The 24,993-nt window shown below is 42.7% G+C and overlaps 1 protein-coding gene across 1 annotated transcript in view; it reads left to right on the top strand.

Annotated features, from left to right (window-relative positions):
• Nucleotides 1–297: 297 nt before the first annotated feature.
• Nucleotides 298–24,993, top strand: part of Klhl14 (kelch like family member 14) — a 109,617-nt gene continuing 84,921 nt past the window's right edge. The window contains exon 1 of the mRNA XM_036204241.1: nt 298–1,292. Within this exon, the coding sequence (XP_036060134.1) occupies nt 337–1,292 (956 nt within the window). The 5' untranslated portion in view covers nt 298–336. The remainder of the gene's footprint in view (nt 1,293–24,993) is intronic.

The raw sequence follows: 24,993 nt of genomic DNA, 5'->3' as shown, positions 1-24,993 counted from the left end.
TGCCAAGAGAGGAGCCTGGGTGCTTTTAGGAAAGTGAGGGGTGAAGTGTGTAAGAGGTAGCAGGGAGCAGAACCGGCGTCCCGACCCCAGACAAGGACCCTTCAGGAGGCGCTCAGGATCCCGCGCCTTCACACCTTCCTCTTAGGGTCGGGTCCTGAGCGCACAGACAGGGAGCCAAGCGGGGCTTTGATTGTTGTTCCTCTCTCCCCTCCACACCCTTCCCCACCCCGGCCACACCCCACCCCCCTACACCACCCTACTCCCCCCTCCCATCCCCCACCCCTGTCTGCCAGGTTGGAGGAGGGTTTAAAGCCAGGTGCGCCGAGTCAGCTCGCCATGTCCAGATCCGGGGACAGGACCTCCACCTTCGACCCCAGCCACAGTGACAACCTGCTGCACGGCCTCAACCTGCTGTGGAGGAAGCAGCTATTTTGCGACGTGACCCTGACGGCCCAGGGCCAACAGTTCCACTGCCACAAGGCCGTGCTGGCCTCCTGCTCGCAGTACTTTCGATCACTCTTCTCCAGCCACCCCCCTCTCGGGGGAGGGGTCGGCGGCCAGGACGGCCTAGGGGCCCCCAAGGACCAGCAGCAGCAGCAGCAGCAGCCGCAGCAGCAGCCTCCACAGCAGCAGCAGCCACCGCCACAGGAGGAGCCCGGGACTCCTTCCTCCTCCCCCGACGACAAGCTGCTGACCAGTCCCCGAGCCATCAACAACCTAGTGCTGCAGGGCTGCTCGTCCATCGGGCTGCGCCTAGTGCTTGAATACCTCTACACAGCCAACGTGACCCTCTCCCTGGACACCGTGGAGGAGGTGCTGTCGGTCAGCAAGATCCTGCATATCCCTCAGGTCACCAAGCTCTGCGTTCAGTTCCTCAACGACCAGATCTCGGTGCAGAACTACAAGCAGGTGTGCAAGATCGCAGCACTGCACGGCCTGGAGGAGACCAAGAAGCTGGCCAACAAGTACCTGGTGGAGGATGTGCTGTTGCTTAACTTCGAGGAGATGCGTGCCCTGCTGGACTCGCTGCCGCCCCCCGTGGAGTCGGAGCTGGCACTTTTCCAGATGTCCGTGCTGTGGCTGGAGCACGACCGTGAGACCCGCATGCAGTACGCGCCTGACCTCATGAAGCGCCTCCGCTTCGCGCTCATCCCCGCCCCGGAGCTGGTAGAGCGGGTCCAGTCCGTGGATTTCATGCGTACCGACCCGGTCTGCCAGAAGCTGCTGCTGGACGCCATGAACTACCACCTGATGCCCTTCAGACAGCACTGCAGGCAGAGCCTGGCCAGCAGGTAGGAGACAACAAAGAGGAAGGCGGGGTGGGATTGGGAGGTGGGGGAGAGCTGGAGAGGCCGGAGGGAGGGGAGGGGGCAGAGAGGAGGGGAGAACTGGGTGGGCTGGGCCGGAGGCTCCTGCACACTGAAATACCATCTCAAACAATTCAGCTGGTGTGGGGAAAGTTGATTTTGGAGTGTCAGAAGGGACAACAGGAACCTGGCCTAACAGCATCCCTGAGCGCTTGAATGCCCAGGTTCCCAAATCTTCAGGGCAGGAAACACTGAAGATTGCAGACTAGGGTTGAAGCTGAAAGTGTAGGAGGGGCCCAAAGGCCTGGGCAGTTCAGAAGAGCAGCTCTGGACGCATTTGCCAGTCAAGTCTCATTGCACTTCAAGGTGGACTTGTTCAAGGAGAGGGAGCCTGTGGTGACGACCTTTCCCTTTCCTGCTTTGGGCCAGAAGGAACTCCCAGACAGTGCCAGCAAAAGAGAGAGAACTCTGTAGTGTTTCTGCCATGCACTCAAGTTTTTATTGTTTGTTTTGGTTCTGTCTGTGATTGGGTCTGCTCTTTTCGTAGCCTGGAACTCCCAAAAGGCTTTGTCAGTTCTTGTTGTTTGTTGCAACGCTGGGCATCCTGTGGCCAAGCAAACTTTTCTATCCTGTGGAAAGCCCTCCCTCTTCACTTTTTAAAGGAGAGCAAAGCTAACCATTTCAGGGTGGTGGGGTGAACCTTGCCTGCTAACTCTTGTCCCCAAGAAGAGGGAATTGACAGCTGGTGGTTGAGAAGGGCTGGGAGCAGAGCCCTGCACCTCAGGTTGATCTGTGAGCCTAATGAGAGTCACAGAGAAGTTAGGAAACTGTTGATGCTGTCTGTCTGCCCTTGCCATTTAGAAAGTGTCTGTCCGGGCTGCAAACAGCATTTCATGTCCAAAGAGAGAGAAACGATGCTTTTGGAAAGTACGGCAGATGCAAAGACTGCAGAAACTGGCAATCATGTTTGGTTGGCTCCCATTTTTAAACCCTTCTAAATGAGCCCTAGCAAAGGGCTCCTTTCTGTTTTTGGAGAAGATCACGATATCCCCTGCTTTTCATGATTAGGCATCCCGATTTCTGATGCCAGGCCACTGAGAACAGCGTAAACCTTCAAGTAGTATATAACAAAAGGGTATGGCTTGACAATCTGCCAAGGCATAGTCCCATACAGATAGATGCCTAGGGTATAGGGAGCACTCCGGACAACCTTAGGAGAGTAGATGTTTGGATTCTTTTCTTTTTTTTTTTTTTTTTTTTTCATGATGTTTCTACCAGCCTGAGGAAAAAGAAATTTAAAGGAACACAGCCTATTAACTAGAGTTGTTTGGATAGTGCTACAGTTAAGTTCAGGGAGACCAACGGGATGAGAAATCCTGAACTTGTAACAAATCCTATAGATTACTTTTTGAAAAGCTGTGGGAGATGAGTTTGTGTATTATGGCATTGAAAGATGTCTATACCAGAAGCAGCAATACAACCCCCCCCCCCTTACTTCAACAATAAGCACACAAGTCCAAGTCAGAACAAAATAGGAAATGGGTTATCTTAGGTATGTTTCATATGTCTAAAGATCAACATGACGAGCTCACTGTGATGGGCAGATGTTGCCATGCCAAAGGGTATCGTTGAGTAACAATCCAAAGGGTATAGTATTGGTAACAGTCCACTGTGTCATATTTTTCATTTCTGAATGATCTATAACTATATTTATTTAGCACATACCCTACATGGTCAAGAATTCAGATCATATAGTTAAACTCTTGAGACTGCCTTTTACATTTAAAAACATAGACTTAGAATAAATTTAGGATAAATCAGAAACCTAAAGGGGATAATAAATTTAAAATTGAACTTATCCAAAGAGTAATTTGGGCAAGTAAGCTTTGTACATTAGATCTAGTAAATAATTTCTGGCATGTTCAATGCACTGTTATATGTAAATATGTCCTAGGATTCAATATCAAGGGAGTTCCCATTCAAAATGCAAAACCTTAGTCAAACCCTACCTTAGTCTGGAATCAGCACACCAGCTGGGACCTGCTGATTCTGTCCTGGTGGATGGCTAAGATACCAAGCTGCCCGGCTCCATGACAACACCTCCCAGCTTCACTGGGCCACATCATTTGAAGGCTATGTAGTGGTGTCTGAGCACTGAATGCTTACAAGTGTTACGGATGCTGCAGGAATCTGATACTTCTGCAGTAGGAGGAAAGCTGTATTTTCCCTTAAAAGAGGAAGATAGAGAAGAAAATAGTTTACCAAACCCATTGGCAATCTCAGTAATATAATTTCAACTCCATTCCATTATTAGAAACTGTAGCATTTTCCATTTTAGGGACCTATCACATTGTTCTAATTTGCATTCACAGAAGAATGAAAAATTTTAACTTGAGTGTAGACAGAAGTGTTATAGGTTAAAACCCTATAGTACTAAATGAGCCCTGTGTGATAGCCAGTATGATAGAAAACTGTTTTCTCAGCCTTGTGTGGAGGTCAACAGGAGGTTAGATATGTCACCATATTGTTTTTGAGATCACATCACTTTGATTGAAGACAACTGAACAAAAGGGCATTTTATTTTTTACTTTTCCTCTACCTGTAATTGTTAGATCCCAAATATGAAGACACATCTCAGATTTAGAGAGCGTAAAGGGGAATTAAAATTGACCAGTTGATCATGAATATAGAATACAAGTAAATAAAGTAGGTGAAAGAATTCACATGTTGAAATTATATATTGTGTCTATAGAAAGTAAAGATTTTAATATAATAAAATAAAACATGACTTTAAAGATGACTAAGTAATTCTGAATTTGTATTATCTGGAAAAATGAGCAGCCAAGGAAGACTTTACAGAAAAAAAAGTAGAATCATTGTTACATTTTTCTCCAGTTGCTCAATTTTTCTGAGTATATCATTTGAATTCAGGTTCTTATTCTGTTTTAATAAAGTAAGCATTAGTTCAATAAAAGAATTAAGAAGCTTGCAGCCCCATCTTCAAGTAATTAGTAATTTTAAATGACAAGACATGACAAAAGATATGAAATTGTAGACACAAGGAATAAGTTCTAGTAGTTTATTGCATGGCAGAGTGAGTGCAGTTAATAATAACATATTGCTAAATTAGGTTAGACACCTTAACATTCTTATAAAAAGATGAGAGGTAGTCAGGTAATAAATACATTATGTAGCTTAACTTAATCTTTGGACATTATATACGTATATCAAAATATCAAATTATGCTCCAAGATACACATCTTTATTATTTTTATCAGGGTTTTTTCTTTTACTTTTTGAAGGTAACAGGACTTGAATACCCATAAAACATTTTAAGTCTGATTTCTTGACTGTTTTCTTTAGGTTTATTAGGACATGAGAATGTCTCTCTTCGTTTGAAGGAAAGTATGAATTAAGCTCTGGAAAAGTTGCTGGGGAAGTCACTCCTGAAGTCTAAAGATCGAACATTTCTTGGGATGAAGTTAGATCTGAAAAGTAGCTGGGGAAGATATGTAGATTAGTGGAGCATATACTCAGTTACAGGTGCACTTATAATACCAAAGGCCTAAATTAGCTTAAGTCACCAAAAGTTTCTTTTTTTTTTTCTTCACAGTTTTTAATTTTAATACACAATTTAGTAATGATCTCAGATTGGACTGGAGTAGTTAACAGTTGTTAATATTTTCATTGCAGCTTCCACAATCTAAGCTAAATGAGTGTTTTGCTTATTGACAGTTGAACGAACTAAGATTATGAAATAAGAAAGGAGGTGTGTCCCACTTCATCAGTATGTCAGTCAGGCTATAGTTACCTCAGACACCACACAGACAGCACCTGTAGTGAAAAACATGTGTGAAGATAATGATGCAGCTAATATATTGTCCTTTAGACAGCCCCATACTGAAGAGTATCTTCAAGCAATTCTATTACATAAAAGACAGAAAGTAACCATATGAAGCTTTTACTTTCCACCTAACATGGTCTATTTAAAGATTATGCATTAGCTAATGTGAGAATCTATTTAGATGCTAAGAGTCCTAAGTACCTCCCCCCCAACCCCAACCCCCCCACCAACCTCTACCCCCCCCACCAACCCCAACCCCCCCACCAACTCCAACCCCACCCCACCCACCCCCATTCCTGGAGCTGAGGACTGAACCCAGGGCCTTGAGCTTGCTAAGCAAGCACTCTACCACTGAGCTAAATCCCCAACCCCTTGAGTCCTAAGTATCAATTCCCAAAATGTCTTACAATGCTGGAAAGCAGTGGCATTAACTAATATGCAAATGCAGTAGTTCCTGGCCTGGATGCCCACACTCTGACTGCAGGACAGTGGCTTTATTGGCTCTCTTCCTAAGGACAGAGTGACAGTGTCAGCAAAGCAACCAATCTGCATCCTCTAAAACGTTGTTTCCCTTTCTGCCAATTTGATACCCCCAGATTAGAAGTCGTTAGGTAGTTAGATTTTGTATCAGAAGTTACTCAACCATTTACAATACAATTTGGTTATTATCTGAAACAGGGGCATTGATTACAAAATTATATCACAGGTATGAGAGGCCAACAGTTCTTTCCTACAATCCAAAGGCAATTAAAGTACATACTGATGCATTTCCTACACACAGATGATTTGTTGACAAAAATGGACATCTTCACATTTTATTTCATGCTTGGATTTCTTCCTGTGTACAAGCGTATTGAGATTCACTCATTTGCTTGCCTAATTTATTAAGTATCTGAAATTTCTTAGGAGAAAAACACAGTTACAATTGTGTTGCCGTAGTTAAGTGTGGCGGCTCATGCCTGTAGTCACAAACACTTAGGAGGTAGAGGCAGGAGGATGGTGAGTTTAAGACCAGCTGGAGCTACAGAGCAATACCTCTTCCCAAAACAGACAAACAAACAAACAAATAAATAAATAAATAAACTGTAGCTACTTATACCATGTGCTGTTCAAAACACTTTACAAACATTAACTTTTGTTTTCTCATCATTAGCATGATTTTATAGATGAAATAGTTGATGCCCAGAGACCTTAAGCCTGATGGCCAGACTTGCACAGTGAGGTCAGGCAGCGTGGCAGCTGAGTTTGTCTTCTTCCATACACTGTGCACTTCTTACTATAACCATTCCTATGCTATTCTGTGGCTGACCTTGGACTCACGTCTAGACTTAAAGCTTTCTTTTGGAAAGGGTCAAATATCAATGCATCTGACTCTATAAATACTTCGGAAGGATGAAGGAGGTAGCTTGCAGCACACACATGAGTATATGAGTTTGATCCCCAGCACCCACATAAAAGCTGAATATGGCAGTGAGTGCTTGTAATCCTAACACCAGAAAGTCAGAGAGAGAGAGAGAGAGAGATAGTGTGAAATGGCTTCTGCTTCCCAGCCAGGCTACCTGAATTGGTGAGATCCAAGTTCAGTGGGAGATATTGTTTTAAAAAAGGAAAGGATGACTGAGGAAGACACCTGACATTGGTCCCTGGCCTGCACATGTATGTGCACACAATGCACACATGTACACTTATGGGCACAAACACACAAATAGGTACACATGCATAGAACACACGAACACACACACACACACACACACACACACACACACACACACACCTCAAAGAGAAATATCTTTCCTGTCGTTAGCAACTCTTTTTCTATAAAGAATGAAAGAATGATTTTTTTTTTTTTCGGCTCAGTGGTCACAAGCCCTGCATCATGATAATCCCACTGTCACGATGTAAAAGTGGCAAAGACAGTGAATTGGTGACTAAGCACAGGTATGCAACAATAAAACTGCCTTTGAAGTTAATGAGCTTCCATTAATGCTCATGTCATTATTTTCCACCATCTGAAAGCATGCAAACCATCCTCAGTTTGGAGCTTCATAAAGCGAGGAAGTAGGCTTACTTTACTCATTGGTCCATGGTTTGTCAACCTCTGTTATAGGCACTTAGGATATACCAGTGACCAAAATAGATAAAAACTAACAGACACAGTGACACACTCCTGTGATCCTAGCATTCAGGAGGCTGAAACAGGAGGATTGCTACATGTTGTTTTGGACCAGTCTGAAAGAAGAGAGAGCACCAGGCTAACCAGACCTATATGGTAAGACAGTGTCTAAACAACATAAAACAAAGCAAACCAAACAAATAAATGACCTTATCCTAATGGAAAGATTCCCCATTAGTCTTCTGCTTCCATTTAGAAGGGCTTCATGACTAATTCTATCATGCCAGGTTAGAATTTCATGTTTCCATGGTAAAACTTAAAAACTTAGTAGCAATCCTAGATAGCTAGTCTGAGTGAATAAGTTACTCATCCTTTTTCAAGTATATGAGATCCAGAACCTGGAAAAGGTGTACTCTCCCCCACTTTCCTCCCTCTTTCTGTTTCCCTATCTCTCTGTGTGTCTCTCAGTCTCTCCTCCACCCCACCCCCAGTTCAAATAGTAACTACCACTAATTGAACACCTACTAGGAGCTTTACATATTACTTCTATTGTTCACATATAAAGAACTCTTTCAGCCTTTTCAGAGGCTGAGAAATTAAAGCATGATTTGTCAATCATCAGAACAGTAATTGATTTGTGAATATTCAGTGTGGGGAGGATACCCAGTCATTGTAAATGTGTATTGTTGGCATAGCTAAAATCAAATCTAATCTATACCTTCTACACATTGGCTTCACCACACCACAACAGTGGCTGAAGTTTGCATCTTTTAACCTTTGCAGCTGTCCAGTCAAGGAAAAAGCAAGAAAATACATTAGGAAGCCAGAATTCTAGCCTACTGGTCTACCACATTTTAACTATTAGTCCTGAGAGTATGGGGCAAGAAAGTAGATAAGCCATTGCATTTCAAACACGTATGAGAACTTTCAGTCTGAGTTTGAAAAATTATATTGAAAAAAAAAAAAAACAGCAAAAGCCTGGCAGTGGTAGTTCATTCCTTTAATCCCAGCACTTGGGAGGCAGAGGCAGACAGATTTCTGTGAATTCAAGGCCAGACTGGTCTACAGAGAGAGTTCCAGGACAGCCAGGGCTACACAGAGAAACCCTGTCTCCTGTCTCAAAAACAAACAAAAAAAGGGGAAAAAACAAAATAAAAACAAAAAGCAGAACAAAAAAGAAAGAAAGAAAATACAACAAAACTGCATAGCTAAAGTTTGAACCAAAAGTCACTTTCTCAGGACTGCTGTGGATGGACTAAAGCACTAGGGTGGCAGGCTTATTTGAGAAAGTGGGCATGCAACAGATTTCTATTCGTGTGAATCATTTTTCAAGGAGCTGTATTCTATAGGTACAACAAGCCAGAACTATAAAAATGCCCACATACTTTTAACAATGTAAAACAAGATTAACCTCATTGGAAATGCTTTCCATTTGTATTTTGTTTCAAGAAAATCATTTTATTACCTGTTTTTGCATAACTGTTTATGCCTTCCATCATTCTAGAATTTCAAGAAATATTCATTTCCTATGTCCTTTGCATTAACTTCCAAGATATTTCATGATACTTAAATTCCTAGTTTTAATCTCTTTTAAAAAAAGAAAGAAAGCAGTGGTATTTTGATATAAAGGAAGAACTATAGGTCTTACTATATATGTCATACAGAATATAGGGATTTTGCTGTGTATACCAGAGGGTTTTATCTCTTTACAAATACTGTGAATGAAAATGGATTAAAATGGTTTGCAGTGTTGGAAGAAAAGCAGATAGGTAGACAGAAAGTTGACAGTAGAGGGTAGAGGGAAAGAAGTCATGGGAAAGGGTGAAAAGAATAAGAAGTAAAAAGAAAAATACAAAAAAAATTTGTAGAAGTCATTAAGAGACAAACTATGCAAGGAAACTCTAGATTATAAGGATTTGGCGTTAAGCAGGTAAATATAACTCAAGAAACATTTGAGTCCCTACACACTCAGTCTTACATATCTCAAAGTTATCAACAAAATTCATCATAAAGTAAAGAACAATTATTCCTTAAAACAACAAAAAGGTAATGTTTACAAAAAAAAGTCTGCCATGCCATCTTATCCTCTGTGATTTGATTCATTCAATAATTATAGCTGTCTACTAGGTGTTATGTCATTAAAAGACTGAATGACTAAGATATGTCATTTAAAAAAGCAAACCTTTATTCTTGTGCTTCATAATGCAGTCATGTTAGAAGTATCAGAGATCAAAGGTGACAGACAGCTTTGTCAAATATAGAAGATGAAAACAAAAGTGTGTTTTATGCAAAACTGCCTCAAGTCCCAGCGTCCTTTGATCTGAAAAGCGAGGTGACATTCACCACCTTGGGTGACTTCTCTAAATCTACTTGCATGAACAGGTCACACCCACAGAGGGAGTTTTGAGTGAGGCACTGCAGCCTGTCCCTAACAAAAAGCTGTGCTGTGGAATATCTGTGCATTCACAGTAGACATATGCACAGGCCCAATTCCATGCTGAGTTGCAAGATACAGAGCGGGACACGATGGACACATTCCTGGACTTTTGTAGCTTACAGTAAAAAAGAAAAAAGAGAAAGAGGTGTCAGGGGTGGGATGGGAGTAGGGGGACAAGGGTTAATCAGACTGGTGCTAGATAAACACGTAGGAAGTACCTTCTTATGAGGACATCATGGAATAGAGGGTCACTACGTTGTCTGGCTAGCCAAAAAAACTTTCTCTATAGAGAAGGTTAAGATGAGCCTTGAATGATTAGCTATCCAGGGTAACATGGTCAAAGGTACTGGGCAAGCAGAGGGTATGCAATTTGGTAAGGCAAAGCAAGGCAAATGCATGCAAAGCCCCCAGGCCAAGAAGTGTTGGGCACCTTCCAGGATCCAAAAATGAATACATGTATCAGAGGCTACAGATGAGACTGTCTCCTCACAGAAAAAGATGCAGCCCCTACATAGGAGCAGCCGCCACAGAGGCACATTCAACAGTGGAAAAGTCAGTATGCTTTTGAGTTGAACTGGGAAAACAGGCACACAATAATGCAAATGCTGTTGCCTTTGAATTCCTAGAGCTAAATGACTACCTTTGCTCCACTTTAGCTAACAGATAAAGAAGGGAAAGAAAGAAGAAAGGAAGGAAAATAAAACATATATACAAAATGCTACTTAAAATATATTTATAACTAAGTTTTAAAGCCACAAGAACCCACATTTTCCTGAATGCACATTGGCTCATCGGGATGACTGGGGGTTGGGGTGGGGTATTTGTAATTTCATCCACAACATGAAAAGCTGAGATCAGGAGAAGGAAGCAGAAGAGACTGAGAGGTGAAACCAAGGACATGAGCAAGCGAGAGGATTAGAATTCCTGGCGACTGCGGCAACTGATTTTGGTCCATCAGAGGGGAATAGTGACCTTCTGAGACACAAGAATTTCAGTTTCATAGGAAAGACTTGTCTTCTTTTAGTCTCCTACACTTCAACTACAGACTCCCCCCACATCCTCATGTCTGGTCCTCTCTTCCCAGAGTGCCTGTGAGCAAGGCTGGTAAATTGCACCTGTGCAAGGACTCTGAACTTCTCAGAGCTCAGCTGGGCCACCGTCTGGAGCCTGGCTCACTGGAGGCTGCAGAGGAGTGAACTGAAGAATTACAGTCGGTTTCACTTCCCTGCCTTATGTCCCTTCAGGTGCCTCTGAAGACAGGCAAGGCCAGTGAAACGGAGAGAGGGAGGAAGAGAGAAAGCATCAGTATCTGAAAAGGAGTCCTTGAAAACACAGAAACATTGTAGAAAATGTGGACGGGTGGCTGTATGCATGTGTTCGTCTGTGCCCACAACTAGTGTTGTTTGTTGGCTTCCAGTTCCCATACAGTAACTTCTATGACTTCATAAGAAAATCAAATAGATGTTTACTTTGTTTATGTGTTGGACATGAGGTGCTGGTCTATTCTTAGTCTGTCATAGAGTCAGGGAATGATTGGGTTGGGAGAGTCAATTTGTTGCCCCAAAAGAAAATAGTCTTATTTATAAAATCCCGCTTAGAACAAAGCAAGAGACTGCAGTTAGCCCTGACGTTCAGCATCCCTTAAAACCAAGTACCACAAACATACTGTGCAAAATGAAAGGACTGCAAGCAAGGAGATAAAATGAGGGAGTGGGGAGGGGAAACTTTGGAAGGAACGTTCATGCTGCACACGCGCAGCTGACCCTCAGCTCGATGCATTTCCTGTGCTTTCACCGGGGTTTGCTGGGGCCATGAAGCATTCCAGTCAGCACCGGAGTATTGCAGAGGCAGAAGTGTGTGCCTAGTAGCACAGACCAATTTGGTGGATTCGTTACTATAGCAACTGTACCATCACTGTCAGTGGCAATTTCTGTAATCTCCCTCTTTTAAGACTTCCACAAGCATCCGTTCCAAATGACAAAAGGGAGAAACAGAGATGTCAGAAGAGAGACACACGAAAGGTCAAGTTTACAATGTAAATATCCTAAACAGTTTTGTTGTATACTCCGTGAGAGCTAAAAGTCAGACAGATGTGGGTTCAAATCCCACCTCAGTCTCTTAGAAGCTGTCTCTACCTCGGGTAAGTTACTTAACCTGTTTTCAGATTCCCCACCTACAGTATGCACATAGTGCACCTTGTTTTGATTCTGGGTGTTGGGCTCTGGATGCACAATGTAGGCATCTTGGCCTATGAGGCCTGGCCAAGAAGTCTTGAGCCATCAGTGGGTTTTACCTTATGGAAGTAGCTTATATGTGCATATTATTTATCTATTTATCTATCTATCTATCTATTTATTTATTTGCATTTCTTTTCACTTTTAGGTAGGGCACATAACCTGTCTGGCATAGAAAGCATAGCCTCACTCCCATCACTATGCTGAGGGCAAGATGCCTCTGCGGAGCACTGCCCATTTCACCCACTGTCTCTTGATTTATGTTTGTTTTATCCACCTTCGAGTTGCCAGCAGTGCCCTGGTTCATCCTGCAGTCAGTTTGTCCTCTTGATCAATGTCAGCAGTCAGAAAAGCTGGACAAACCATGGTAGCTTCATACAGAGCAGGTTTATTAAGTTGTAACTTAACATGCTGTACAATTTGCCCGTCCAAAGTATACCATTGAATGGGTGTCTTGTGTTAGAAGTCATCACCATAGCTAACTTCAGGACATTTTAATCTTTCCCTCGCACTCCTTCTGGACGAATCTCATACCTGTTTGCAGTTGGTCCTCATTCCTCACCACCGCCATCTCCCCTCCCCACAGCAATGTGAGCATTCAAGTACTGTATGAATATCACCTGTAAAACCTGGCTGGGAATACTTAGAGTGGGTAATCACCAATCTAACTTTTGTTTTCATAGATTTGCCAGTTCTGACATTTCACATAAGAAAAGTGGGAAAATATATAGTCTTCTTTGATCGGCTTCTTTAATGTGGTATAGCATATACACATATCTGCAATGTACAGTTGTTATACATTGGTCCTTTTTATAGCTGAGCAGTAATCTGTTACATGAATGTGCCAGGTTCTGTTTTTAGGTTAGTTGTTGGATATTTGGGCTGTTCCTGCCTTTTGTGATTGTGAATTACACAGCTATATGCTCCTATCAACATACTTTTATGGAGCTATGTTGTTGAATTTTTGTTTTGTTTTTAATATTTGTTTTACTTTATGTATATGCATGAATGTCTGAGTGTATGCATGTGCACCACATGCATGCAGGAGCCTGTGATTGTCAGAAGAGGCATTGAGTTCCCTGGAAATGGAGCTAACAGACGACTTTGAGCTGCCCTGTGAGGAACTTGAGTCCTCCAAAAGTGCTCTTACCCATAGGCTCTGGACCTAAGTTTGTATTCAGTCATGAGTAGATTTGCTGCTTTCTCATAGAGTACCTCAGCCATTGGTAAACCAACCTGGGCCTTTGGAGGGACAATGCGCCATTTTGCATGTGATCAGCAGTGTGTGGCATTCCAGTTTGTCCACAACCTCAGCCACACTTGCATCTTTTGTTAGGGATGCCCTGGCGAGTGTGAAATGCTTAGTCACTGTGGTTGGTATTTCCTTACTGGCTAACATACTAAAGACCTTTCATTTGCATATTGCTCATATAGTATTTTTGAGAAATGTCTATCCAAATCCTTTGGGCATTTTTTTTGGGGGGGGGCTGTGTTATTTGTCTTTTTAATACTGAGCTCCGAGTGTCCTTTCAGTTTTTAGGAAAGCTACTTATAGCTCCTAAGTAGCAGCTTGAGGCAGCTTTTGGCAGGAATTGGGGGTTGTTGCTGACAAAAGTTGACAAGAAAATTCATGTAGAAACACTGAGGAAATTATCCTGTGTACTCCTTGGCACAGATGACTACTATTAAAAATATTGGTGTTCAGTGTGACCACAAAAGGCATTCATGATTGATGTTGGTATTGTTTGCTGTCATTTTTGTGTGACTATTTTGGCTTTGTGGACTCTGCCATTGTATTTCTCAAGTGCTAATCTAGACTTAGCTAAGCAAGTCTTTAATTGAAAAATAGATTATTTATCACACAAATCATTTATTTAATGACCTTAAAGGCACACGAGTATTTATTCCAACAATATTTGTGTAATCATTATTGTAGAGAAATGGAGTGCAATTCTTTGACCACTAAGACTTATAAGAATCACTCCAGGTTGAGAAGAAATAATGTCAAAAGAAAACAGAATTAAACCCAGATTTTCTGAGTTTAAAAGAGATGCAGAAGCATTCCTTGTGGGTTCCAGCAGGGCAGAGCAAGGCATTAGGCTTTAATGGTGGTCAACACTCCTGCTGAATTCACCATTGTCCAGTCCACGAAGGCAGATGTCGAGCTGGAAAAGCTAAGTGTACCATCACAGTATCTTGGTGGCTTCTGCTTTGGTACAGTCTCTACAGATTTCTTCAGGGATGAAAGAATCTGTAGATTTTTAAAAGAAATGACTTCTACTGCTCTCAATATCTGAAGTACTGCTGTGCCACTGTGATTGGAGTCCCTGAGCACATGGGGGAAGGAATTTTGGAGATTTAATGCTAATATTTCAAGACAGATCAATTTCTGTTTTGATAATGAGTTATTCTGAACAAATAATTTTACTTTCTGTTAAAATACATACTCTTACAATGTAAGAGTGGGATGTTGATTAGTTTGTAGAGTACTTGCCTGTGTGCATGGGTTTGGCCCCCAGAGCTGCATAAACCAGGCATAGTCCCACACTTCTGTAATCCAAGAACTTGGAAAGTAAAGGCAGGAAAATCAGAATTTCAAGGTCATTCTCTGATACCTACAAAAATAAAATATTTAAGGCTAGCCTGGGCTCCATGAAACCCTGCCTCAAAATAAATGAATAGACAGCTAGATAGATCAATAAAATAATAAAAATAAATAAAAGTATGTTAGGCTACTTTCATAGTTATGAGTTTGGGATGTTGGGGGAGTTACAATTTAAATAAAAAAATTTTATCTGGACATTCAAGAGAATAGAGTATTCATTAAAAGTAAACGGTGACATTACCTACATATGCTAAGGAAGCAAATAATAATTATTCAGGTTTTGTTATTGTTATGGTTTTGTGGTTGATTTGAGGGTTTTGGTTAGATGTTCAGACTGTTGAGAACATGGTCTACCCTGGACAGAGGTTATAGAGAAGTTGCCCAATTCCAGATAGAAGGCCTAGAATCACAAAAGCCTTACCCAGCACTCAGGCCTTCTCAGATTAAAAACAGAGAAAAGGAGAAAGCAAATGCTATAAAACAAAAATATTTTAATGCCACCTTTAATGCATCCAAAGAAATTCAGGACTGGGATTTTTCCAGAACTAGGGGGTGGCGAGCAGAGGTAGTAGAAAGTAGATTAATGAAACTGGATTCCTAGGAAGGGGGACTCCCCAGCAGAAAAGAGACCTGTCCCCAGGGGCTCACAGAGACTGAACTGGCAATCATGGACCTGCGTGGGTCTGTGCTAGGTCCTCTGCACATATGTTTTGGTTGTTCGCTTGCTGGTTTTGTGGGACTTGTAGCAGTGGGAGTGGGGGTGTCTCTGACTCTTGTTTCTCTTAGGAATCTTTCCTGCCCCACCCAGCCTTGATATGAGGGCTTGTGCCTAGTCTTACTGTAACTTGTTATGTTGTGTTCAGTTGATGTTCCTGGAGGCCTGCTCTTTTCTGAAGAGAAATGCAGGGGTAGTGGATCTAGGGAGAGGAGAAGGAGAATGGGGAGGACAGAGAGAGGGGAAACTGCAGTCAGGATGTAATATATGAGAGAATAATAGTAATTAATAACATAAAAAAGAAAAGAGCCCTGGCACCTTCCATCAGTGCAACCAAGGTATAGTCCGAGGGCCAGAAAACAGTAGTGTCCTTTAAAGAATCTTCTAGAATATTCTAGAAAGAATTTTTCTAGAGAGTGCTTTAACTTTTTTTCAAGGAAATTTCAGCCACAGTTAGGGTTTAAGTATCATTTTAAACTTCTGAAAGCTCAAAGAAATTCATGTGTATAATTTTATAGGAACTAAAATTCTACCACGGAAGCTTTTTTTCTGTTCCCCCAGCTTTCCTCTCCTTCATCACAACATTGCCATGAAAACTCATCATGTATATACAGCTTCAGGACCATGCCTTTGCATGTTCTAGGCTCTCCCTACACAGTGCAGGTAACACAGCACAGGGCTGTAAGGTGGTGAGTATGTGTGAAATCAGGAACTGTTCTCCAGGCAGCCATACACATTTCATCAGGAGGGCCCTTCTCAGATGTCTGTTCCCAAAACTGAGGATGGGAATCATTCACCTGTCCATGTCAGCCCTTTGTGTGGATGGGACATTTCTTCAGGGAAGGTTGTATTAGCCCATTTGGTCTGTCATAACTGAGCATCATAGAAGCTGCAAGTTCAGAGCCAAGTGCCACCAGGGCTAGTTCCCTAATTGGAAGGTCTCCTCCATTCCTCATGTGGTCTTTCCTCTGTGTTTTATGAAGTCTCCTCTTCTTTTTCTTATCAGAAAATTAGTACTGTCAAATCAGGGCTTCCTCTTCAGAAGACAGTCAATCAACCTGATTGCTTCTCTAAAGATTGAGTGAGTCACATTTGGGTTTAGGATTTGGACGTGTGAATTTGGAGGAGACAATCCAATTCACCACAAATGCCAAAACTAGGACACAGAAGTAGAAAACAGGAGAGAAAGTAACCCTGCTCAGCAGCAATTCCCACAAAGTCTCCTATCACCTCCAATAGTGCAACACTTAGAAATGAGGGGAAATGCAAGCCCCTTCATCCAGCCCAGAAAACCCAGCACAAACCACACTCTTAAGAACCAACCCCAAAATTTCCATAGTAAAATATATCTTCTCCAATCCCACCCCAGAGTCCAAACAAATTGCCTCCTGGAATGGGGACCTTTAATAAAAACCTCAAGAGGGTTTTGCTACCAGTAGACTGAATCACACTGGACAACCACGGGGCTGAAATAATTTGTTTCTGTTTTCCATCTATCTGTAGAAGATAGAAGAAAGTAACAATAGTCATTTATTGAAAGGTAAGCGTGGGAAAATCTGTATGGAATTTGTATCTTAAAGTTCTGATTTATTAACTTGAGAAAAACAGGGAAAAGTCCTAGGGAGTTTTGAAATTGTTGGTTCTTAGGGAATTTATGGCCTACTGGTGAAATTTGGGTACCTACTGCCCTCCAGCATTTGAGGAATAATTCAAGCCTTGCAGCAGAGTGTCCACAATTCAGTTTTAGGGTCTGTAGTAAACTTTGTCAGCATAATTTGTTCCAAGGAGTCACAGTTCTGATGGTTGGAAATGTTCTTATAGTGGACTGACTGAGAGAGTGGAACTCAGGCCCTTGTGAATGCCCTTCCCGGGGTCCATGAGAAGGAAGCTCTCCTAGATAGCAGTCTTGCAGCCAGGGTTCTCTTTGACACTGCTGCCCTTCTGGGGTTGGTGAAACATCCAAGACCCTAAAGACTTGGCTCCCTTTGGGGAAAAAAAGGCAAAGAGGAAGGTAGAGATTCCTATTTCACTCACAGCAGCAGGGTGTCCCTGAGCTGGATCCCGCATGCATGCCACACCTCATTGTCTCTGGAGCACACACACCCGAGCTGCACTCACTCCCTGGTGACAGATCTTCTCAAATGAGAACATCACCTTCCTTTACTTTAGCCCTAGGATGGTTGCAACAGAATCACCTCCCACCCAGGACACTCACCCTGGGCCTCTTTAGAGGGTATCAGCCCACCTTCTTTGCATGTAAACAGACATCTCTGCCTTGCTGTGACCTCCACGGAAAGCCTGGAGTCAGTTACAAACTAACTTTTCTTGCTGTCTCCTGCATGGCTACTCCAGCAGTGACTCTCCAACTGGAAAGAGCCTGTGTGGCAGGAGGCGGGCTCCAGTGCTCTGAGCCAGCTTCAGAGTTTCCTCGGGAGGACTGTCTCTCTGGAGTCACAGTAATGGAGGAAACTGGGCTCCAGATCACAGTGAGATCCAATCACTGTTCCTTTAAGGTCTTTTGAACAGTGGACTGTCTTTCTTTAGCATATCATTTTGTTGAAACATTGGTTTTTTTTTTTTTTTAACTCAGATTCCCAGAGACATTGTGTAAATGGGATACACTCAGTCCTGAATTTGATCTCTTCTTATTATTCCATGATCTTGTGTCTTTTTGTGTCTTTTCGTGTGCTCCAGGTACCAAATTTTCTTCCGATCAGAAAGTCACTCATGTTTCTTTTGAAAGACAGACAGACAGGAGCAAGAGAGCAAGAAAGAAGTCGCAGTAGCAACACTTGTTCTTGGAAGGACACATAGACTGATGGTTGGGTCTTCTTTGAGTTTTAAACTCAGACATTACTTAGGAGCGCATTGCTAGGGTGAGAGCCCTGTTCGTCTCCTTTTCTCTGTAAGCTACAAAGAGCCTGAACGGGCTCCTTCGTGAGTCTGTGTAGAACCTCTTCTCTCAGACAAGACCTCTCCCCTCAGGCATAGTGGTTGAATGTTAGTAGCCAGTTGTGTGCCAATGAGTAACGAGACCTTGCCTTAGAAATGGGAGGGATGGGCTGACAGCTAGTATTTACCATGCAGCTTCCTTCCAGGGATGTGGGGAGGATTAATGAGATGTCATTTCTGTTGCAACTGATGCTCAGCACTAAGCAGGAGGTATTGGGACCAAGGAGATATAGCTTACCAAGTGAAGGAGATGTTCAACTCTGTCTGGTTCACAAAAGCCTGAGAGGATAGCTCAGTCGTAAAAGCTTGCCTTACAAACATGAGGACCTGAGTTTGATCCCCAAATCCAGAACCCACGTAAGAATGCTCTACTTGGTGGCATGCTCGTAATCACAGCACCTCAGGAGGATCCCTGAGGCTTACTGACTGCAATTAGCTTGATTGGTGAGCTTCAAGCGAATGAGAAACTCTGTCTCACAGGAGGTGAACCATGGTCCTTAGGGTGACACCCAAGGTTGTTTTCCAGCCCCCACAGTTAGGAACACACACACACACACACACACACACACACACACACACACACACAATCAGTAAATAATAAAATGTAAAAAATCAAACAAGGATGTTTTTTTCTGGGAAAAGGGGAGGAGGGTACAAATGCATAAGAAATCAGTTGCTGGAAGCTGGAGGCTCTATCCAGGTAGATCTTCCCTGACCTTGAGAATTGGGATTTAAGTCAGGAGCAGGGACTGAACTTCAAAGATGCAGATGAAGGCCTTACCCCTTTCCTGTTCCATCTGCCTCCACTATCACCAACCAGTGTGCAGATTTGGTGTGCAAAAAGAAAGTGGTAAAGGCAGAAACGAAACACCCCCCCAAGTGCATGCTGAAGGACACAGTCAGGGACAGTATGTGTCGGGGACAGTGGTGACAATGCCTGTGAGGTAAAAGTGGCCAAGGTGAAGAGTCAAGGAGCATGGGAGGATGCTCAGCTACACTTGCAATGTGTAAAGCTATAGCCAATAAGGTGCTGATCTAAGCCAGACACACCTGTAATCCCAGCTCTCGGGGTGGGACTGAAGCAAGATCAGAATTGAGGCCAGTCTAAGCTATATTGTGAGGCTCTATCTCAAAAAACAAAACAAGAACAAAAATTGTGGCTCAGTTTCAAGTGGGCATCTGTTCCAGCTTTGACCTTGAAGTACTACCCCTAGAGAGGCCTCTGGTAACTGCCACACCTACCTATGACCCGCCCCTGGGGCAGGGCTGAGACAGGATCCCTTAAGACCTGAGATCCAGACATGCCAGCCCTCTTGGTTCCTCATGATCCTGGATGCTGGATGGTAGACCCATCAGAGTTCTCCAGAGAACCCTGCTGGACTATACCTCACCTCTGCCGAATCCTGTAACCAGCCCCTTCACTGGCTCTAAGTTACCCCAAAATAAACCTCCTTTTTAACTACGTGGAGTGGCCTTGTTAATCCCCACTTGTCAGTTAGTAGAGTGCTTGCCTTGTAGGCACATAGCCCCGGGTTCAATCCCCAGTATTGCATAAAACTGGGCATGAGAGTGCAAACCCATAACCCCAGCAGTGGGACTGTGGAGGTAGGAGGATCAGGTCAAATTTATTCTCTGCTCTACAACAAATATGACTCTTGCCTACATAAGACCCTGTCTTAAAAAACAAACAACAAAATCCTAAAGATAGTGATACTCTAGTGATTGTACTTGTTCAGAGGTGGAAGTCAGACAGGTTTATGAGCTCTGAGTTTTAACTTATCCTGCTGCTGGTGAGAAGTGAGATAATTCTGGGTGGTATGTGAGAAACATTTTAACATAATAGATTGCGTATTGATGTTGTTTAACGTCCAAGTCTGTGATCTTATAAACACAACTGCTCAAAACAATGCTTCTTTACTACTGCCTACATACCAGGCTCGCCCAGGGAAATATTTTTATATGAAAACAAACAAGCAACAACAACATGAATTTGGGTCCTACCCTGGATCATTACAGCAGGAATGAGATGCCTCTACCTTAGATGTTTTCCAAAATATTCTAACCTGCCCTGGGAAGCACTATGGCAGGCTAGGAGGATGGTTTTAAAGCATCATTTAAATGAACAACTTTAAGTAAATCCTGTAGTATATATATGACATAATTAGATCACATATATACTATGTGTGTCCTGTATGATGCTAACTGAGGTTTACTCAGTCTTGTGCTGTCAAGAGTAGCTCTCATTCTGTGAGACCAAGTAGCCAAGAAGAATTGTAGGGATGCATGCCTGTCACCCAGTACCCAGGAGGTGGAGGAAGGAGGATCAGGGATTCGAGGCTATTTTTGTCTAAATAATGAGTTTGAGGCTAGCCTGGACTACATTTTGAATGTCAGAAAACAAAACCACCACCACCAACAACAAAATCTCACCAAAGCCGGGCAGTGGTGGTGCACACCTTTAATCCCAGTACTTGGGAGGTAGAGCCAGGCGGATCTCTGTGAGTTCGAGGCCAGCTTAGTCTACAGAGTGAGAGCTAGGACAGGCACCAAAACTACATGGAGAAACCCTATCTCGAAAAAAGAAAAAAAAAATCACCAAAACCCAAAAATAACCCTGGAGAGAAGGGCAAATGCTCAACACAAACAGGCGAACACCAGGAAGGCATGATCGTGACAACAGCAATTGTTTGCTCCTTCTCTAGCAGGAGGAAAATTACCAACAGTTTGGGCAGTACATAATAAGGGTACTGGGTTGGATCAGGAGTCAGTCAATATGACTGCTAGTTTTCTGCTGAGACAATCAACCTAAAAACAAGAAAGGCTTATTGGAGGTCCCAGTATGCTTCAGTCATCCATACATCCATACGCCTGTTGTTTTCTCTGGGAGGCTGCCCTTCATAACCAGAAACACATGTCCAAAGCAACTGCTTGCCTAATGAAACAGGAAGAAACCAGTATCTCATGTTCCCAGTCAAAACACACCCACAATGACCAAAAACCTCCCACCAGGCCCCACCTCCTGAAGACTGCAAAACTTCCTGACAACTCCTAGCAAAGGACCAAGTGTTTAGCACTTGGGTCTTTGAATGACATTTCACACTCAAACCCTTCTTTCTTCAACAAATCGCCCTGATTTCCTATTATTTGTCCATTGGACCCTCCTCCCTTGCTTTCCACTCACTCGATCCTAAAACAGGGGAAAAGCCAAAGATATAATATAACCTAATGTGTTTCTGACTTAAACTGTGCAAGGGACTTCTGTTTGCCCCATCCATTTTTGTCTTCATCACAGTGTGGCTTCATCCCCTCAACAGCATTTATTGAGCACCTTCTATGTGCTACAACCTTTTTGCTTTTGCGTGTAGTCGGCAATTTTCTCAGCCTGCACTGTCATGATGGTGGGATCGCCTAATACTCACACTTTCTTACACCCTTAAGAAGTCTAGATCATGCACAGGACTGATGCTTCTCCGGTCATGGTACAGCCAGACCATGGTGACAGGAAAGGGTGGCTCTAAAGCAGAGGGTAGGAAGCTAAGACACCACGGTCACCTCAGAGTCATGGGAGAGCATTGGAAGAAAACCCTGGGGGACCTGCTAGAGTGAGATGAAGTAAACCAAGCCACTCAGAGACACTGGAAGAGGTGCCCCACCCCTTCCTCTATTCTTTGGTCTGTTAAATGGGGATAATGACACTGTGTTTACCTACCTTAGAGAGACATTACCAGCTCTATTTAAAGGCTCTTCCCATGAAAGCTGCTGTGTAATTAGCAAGAACAGCTATGATAAAGAAACCTAAATACAACAGCGAATCAGCTGGAACCGATTCTCGGGAGAGTTTACTTCTCTGGAAATTTTTAAGGAAAGGGTAGCAGCTTCTCTTTGGGGAGCTCCGAGTCCCAGTGTAGCCTTATGTTTCTGGAAAGCTAGCCGACTTCTGAAGCCTCCTCCTGCCCTAGGACTCAGGATCTTCCTGTGTCTGCCTTCCCCTACAGGCTAAGTGATTTCCCTCTGAAGTTATCTTTTCATGTCTGACTTTTTTTGTTTTTGTTTTTTCATGTCTTGATTCACAAAGTCTCTCACACCAAAGATAGATTTCAAGTAAGGCATTGACCTACAGGATAGGAAACAAGAGAAAACGTAGATATTGGAATGCAAGGGGAAACTATGCACCTTACAGATGGCAGGTGACAAAATCATCTGAGGTAGTTTTGAAGAGGACTGAGGACTGGGACAATGGCTGGTGGGTAAACCCTTGGGTTTCAAGTGAGGACCTACCTGAGTTCTAATCCTCAGCACCCATGAAAAGCCAGGCACTGTTGGTGTCACTGTTGGTAATCCTAGCATCCCTCCAGTGAGACGGAAGGCAGAGATGAGAGGGAAATCTGCCAGGCAGCTAGCTGAGCACACCCAGCAAACAAGGAGACCTGGTTCTAAAGAAGATGACTGATACACAGACTGCCCTTCTAAGCCTCATGACATGCCGTGCCATGTGCACACCTGCACGTAGAGAAACACAAACATTCATACACACACACCGCATATGACACACACAATTTTAAAAGAAGAGGGTTGAAATAATCGATCATTAGTGTCCAGCTGTGCTAAGATTCACTGACAACCTATGGATTACTATCCAGGGTCAGGAGTGCAGAAAAAGGGACCCTGCTCTGACTTGCTTGAGAGAACTACTCCAATAGAAGCTGGGTCGTGGGAGGCAAATGTGATAACCACTACACTATGGAAACAACAAAGGGGTTGGGGATTTAGGTCAGTGGTAGAACTCTTGCCTAGCAAGCGCAAGGCCTTGGGTTTGGTACTCAGCTCCAGAAAATAAAAGGAAGCAGGGTCATGGCAGCTCACTGGAAAGAAGAGGTAGAGGGCTGGTAAGATGGTTCAGGAGGCAACAGTACCTACTGTCAAACCCCATGACCTGGAGAGAACAGATTCCTACAAGTGCACATCATCACACAGGCACCCCCACATATACACATATGAAATACATAAATGAATGTAATTTTAAAAAATCAAAAGAAATTATAGCTGTGAAACCCATAGAATACTGCAAGTTAGCAGAAGAGCCATGGACAAATTTAAAATTGGAGACTTAGATATCCTGGGGGTTCATTGACTACCGTTACAGAGAGGGCAGCCTGCTAAGAAAGTGGGCCAATTGAATAATGGATAATATCTAGGTTGGCATCACTGTCAGAAGCCCATTGGTTTTATATTTTTGTTATCTTGCTTAGGGATTATTAACTATTCTGTCTAATTCTAAATAGTGCAATATAAAGTATATGATGGCTTCTAAGCAATAAAAACTCCAGAATTTAAGACATTGTTTTTACATTAGTGCTTTGTAAGGTTAAAAATTATGCACACTAATAATAGCCATCGCTTACCAATTGATAAATGATGTAGTTCACCAAGGGAACTACATGATTTTTTTTTTTTTTTTGGTATATAATCTAGATGTTAGCTAAGAGGCTTACCAGGACTGGCAAATTTGCTACAAACCTCATTCAATCTCATGGCTTGTGGAAATGGATTAGATGTATTAAACATTTGTGTCCCTGTACCTTCAAAACCCCTATGTGAATGTTAACTCCCATCATGACTGGTTTTTGTTTGTTTGTTTGTTTGTTTGTTTTTGGTATGGGGTCTGTGAGTCCAGTCATAAGGGTGTGTATGTGTGATGTAATTAGTGGACTATAAAGAGGAGACAGGAAAAAGATTACTTTCTCTTCTCACCCCCAATTCCTCTTGCCTTCTGAGGAATGAACAAAAGGTTGGCCAAATCTGCTGACATTTCCATTGCCTCAGTCTCCAAACTGAAACATAAAGGTCTGTTGTTCATCTTGAGGTAATTTTGTTACACAGCCTGAACTGACTCAGACACCCATTCTCCTATCTGTGAGTTTGGGGAGCTTGTGTTTTCCTGCCCCTACAAGGTCCTTCCATACATTGCTGCCATACTTACAGACATAAACCTACTTTAATAAATACTCAGCCTCCAATTGGCATGGTCAAGACCACTGAAATCTGAAGTTCATGGGAAAAAGTCACAAGTTCTTTCCATCTTTTCCAACCTCTCATTACTGGATTTGTTTTCTCCCCTCACAAGGCAAAGACATTCCTTTTTCAGGGTGTCATTCTCTAAGGGACTGGTGCTAGTTCCAAGTAGCAATCATTTACTGTCTCATAACACCTGGATGACTTCATCTAACCCTTGTAACATTGCTGTATGCAGACAGGCGACACTCAAGAGTGGGAGTCAGCTCAGGGATAGAAACCTCACACAGAAAGAGAACCTAAATGTAGCTTGGACCGATCCTTCACTCAAACTTAATTCAGCCCTTTAAATATGGCATAGTAACTAACTATCTCATCTCATTTAGACTGCCCCTTCAAAATGTCTTGCTTTTTCAAATATTTGTCTAAAAAAGAAAAAAAAAACCCACATACTTCTAAATATTATATGCAAGAAATTACAGAACAAACATCTCAGTGATATATAACATTTCGGAAGGCATAGTAGAATACTTTAATTAGTTGTAGTAGTATTTGCTAATAATTAAAATAATCTAAACAGGGCTGAGGCAGCACTGACTTGGTGGGTGAATAAACAGCTTGCTGAGCAAAAGTAATAAACTGAGTTCAAATCCCCAGAACCTATGTAAAGCCGGGGTACAGGAGTATGCACATGTAATCCCAGTGTTTCTATGACAAAACTGGAAGCAGAAGTTTAGAACTCGCAGGAGCTTGAAGGTCAGCAATGAACAGCCA

This window comes from Onychomys torridus, chromosome 13 (assembly GCF_903995425.1).
Source record: "Onychomys torridus chromosome 13, mOncTor1.1, whole genome shotgun sequence".
Classification (NCBI taxonomy): domain Eukaryota; kingdom Metazoa; phylum Chordata; class Mammalia; order Rodentia; family Cricetidae; genus Onychomys; species Onychomys torridus.
Note: the sequence above shows the minus strand (reverse complement) of the source record. Positions and strands in the feature narration are given on the sequence as shown.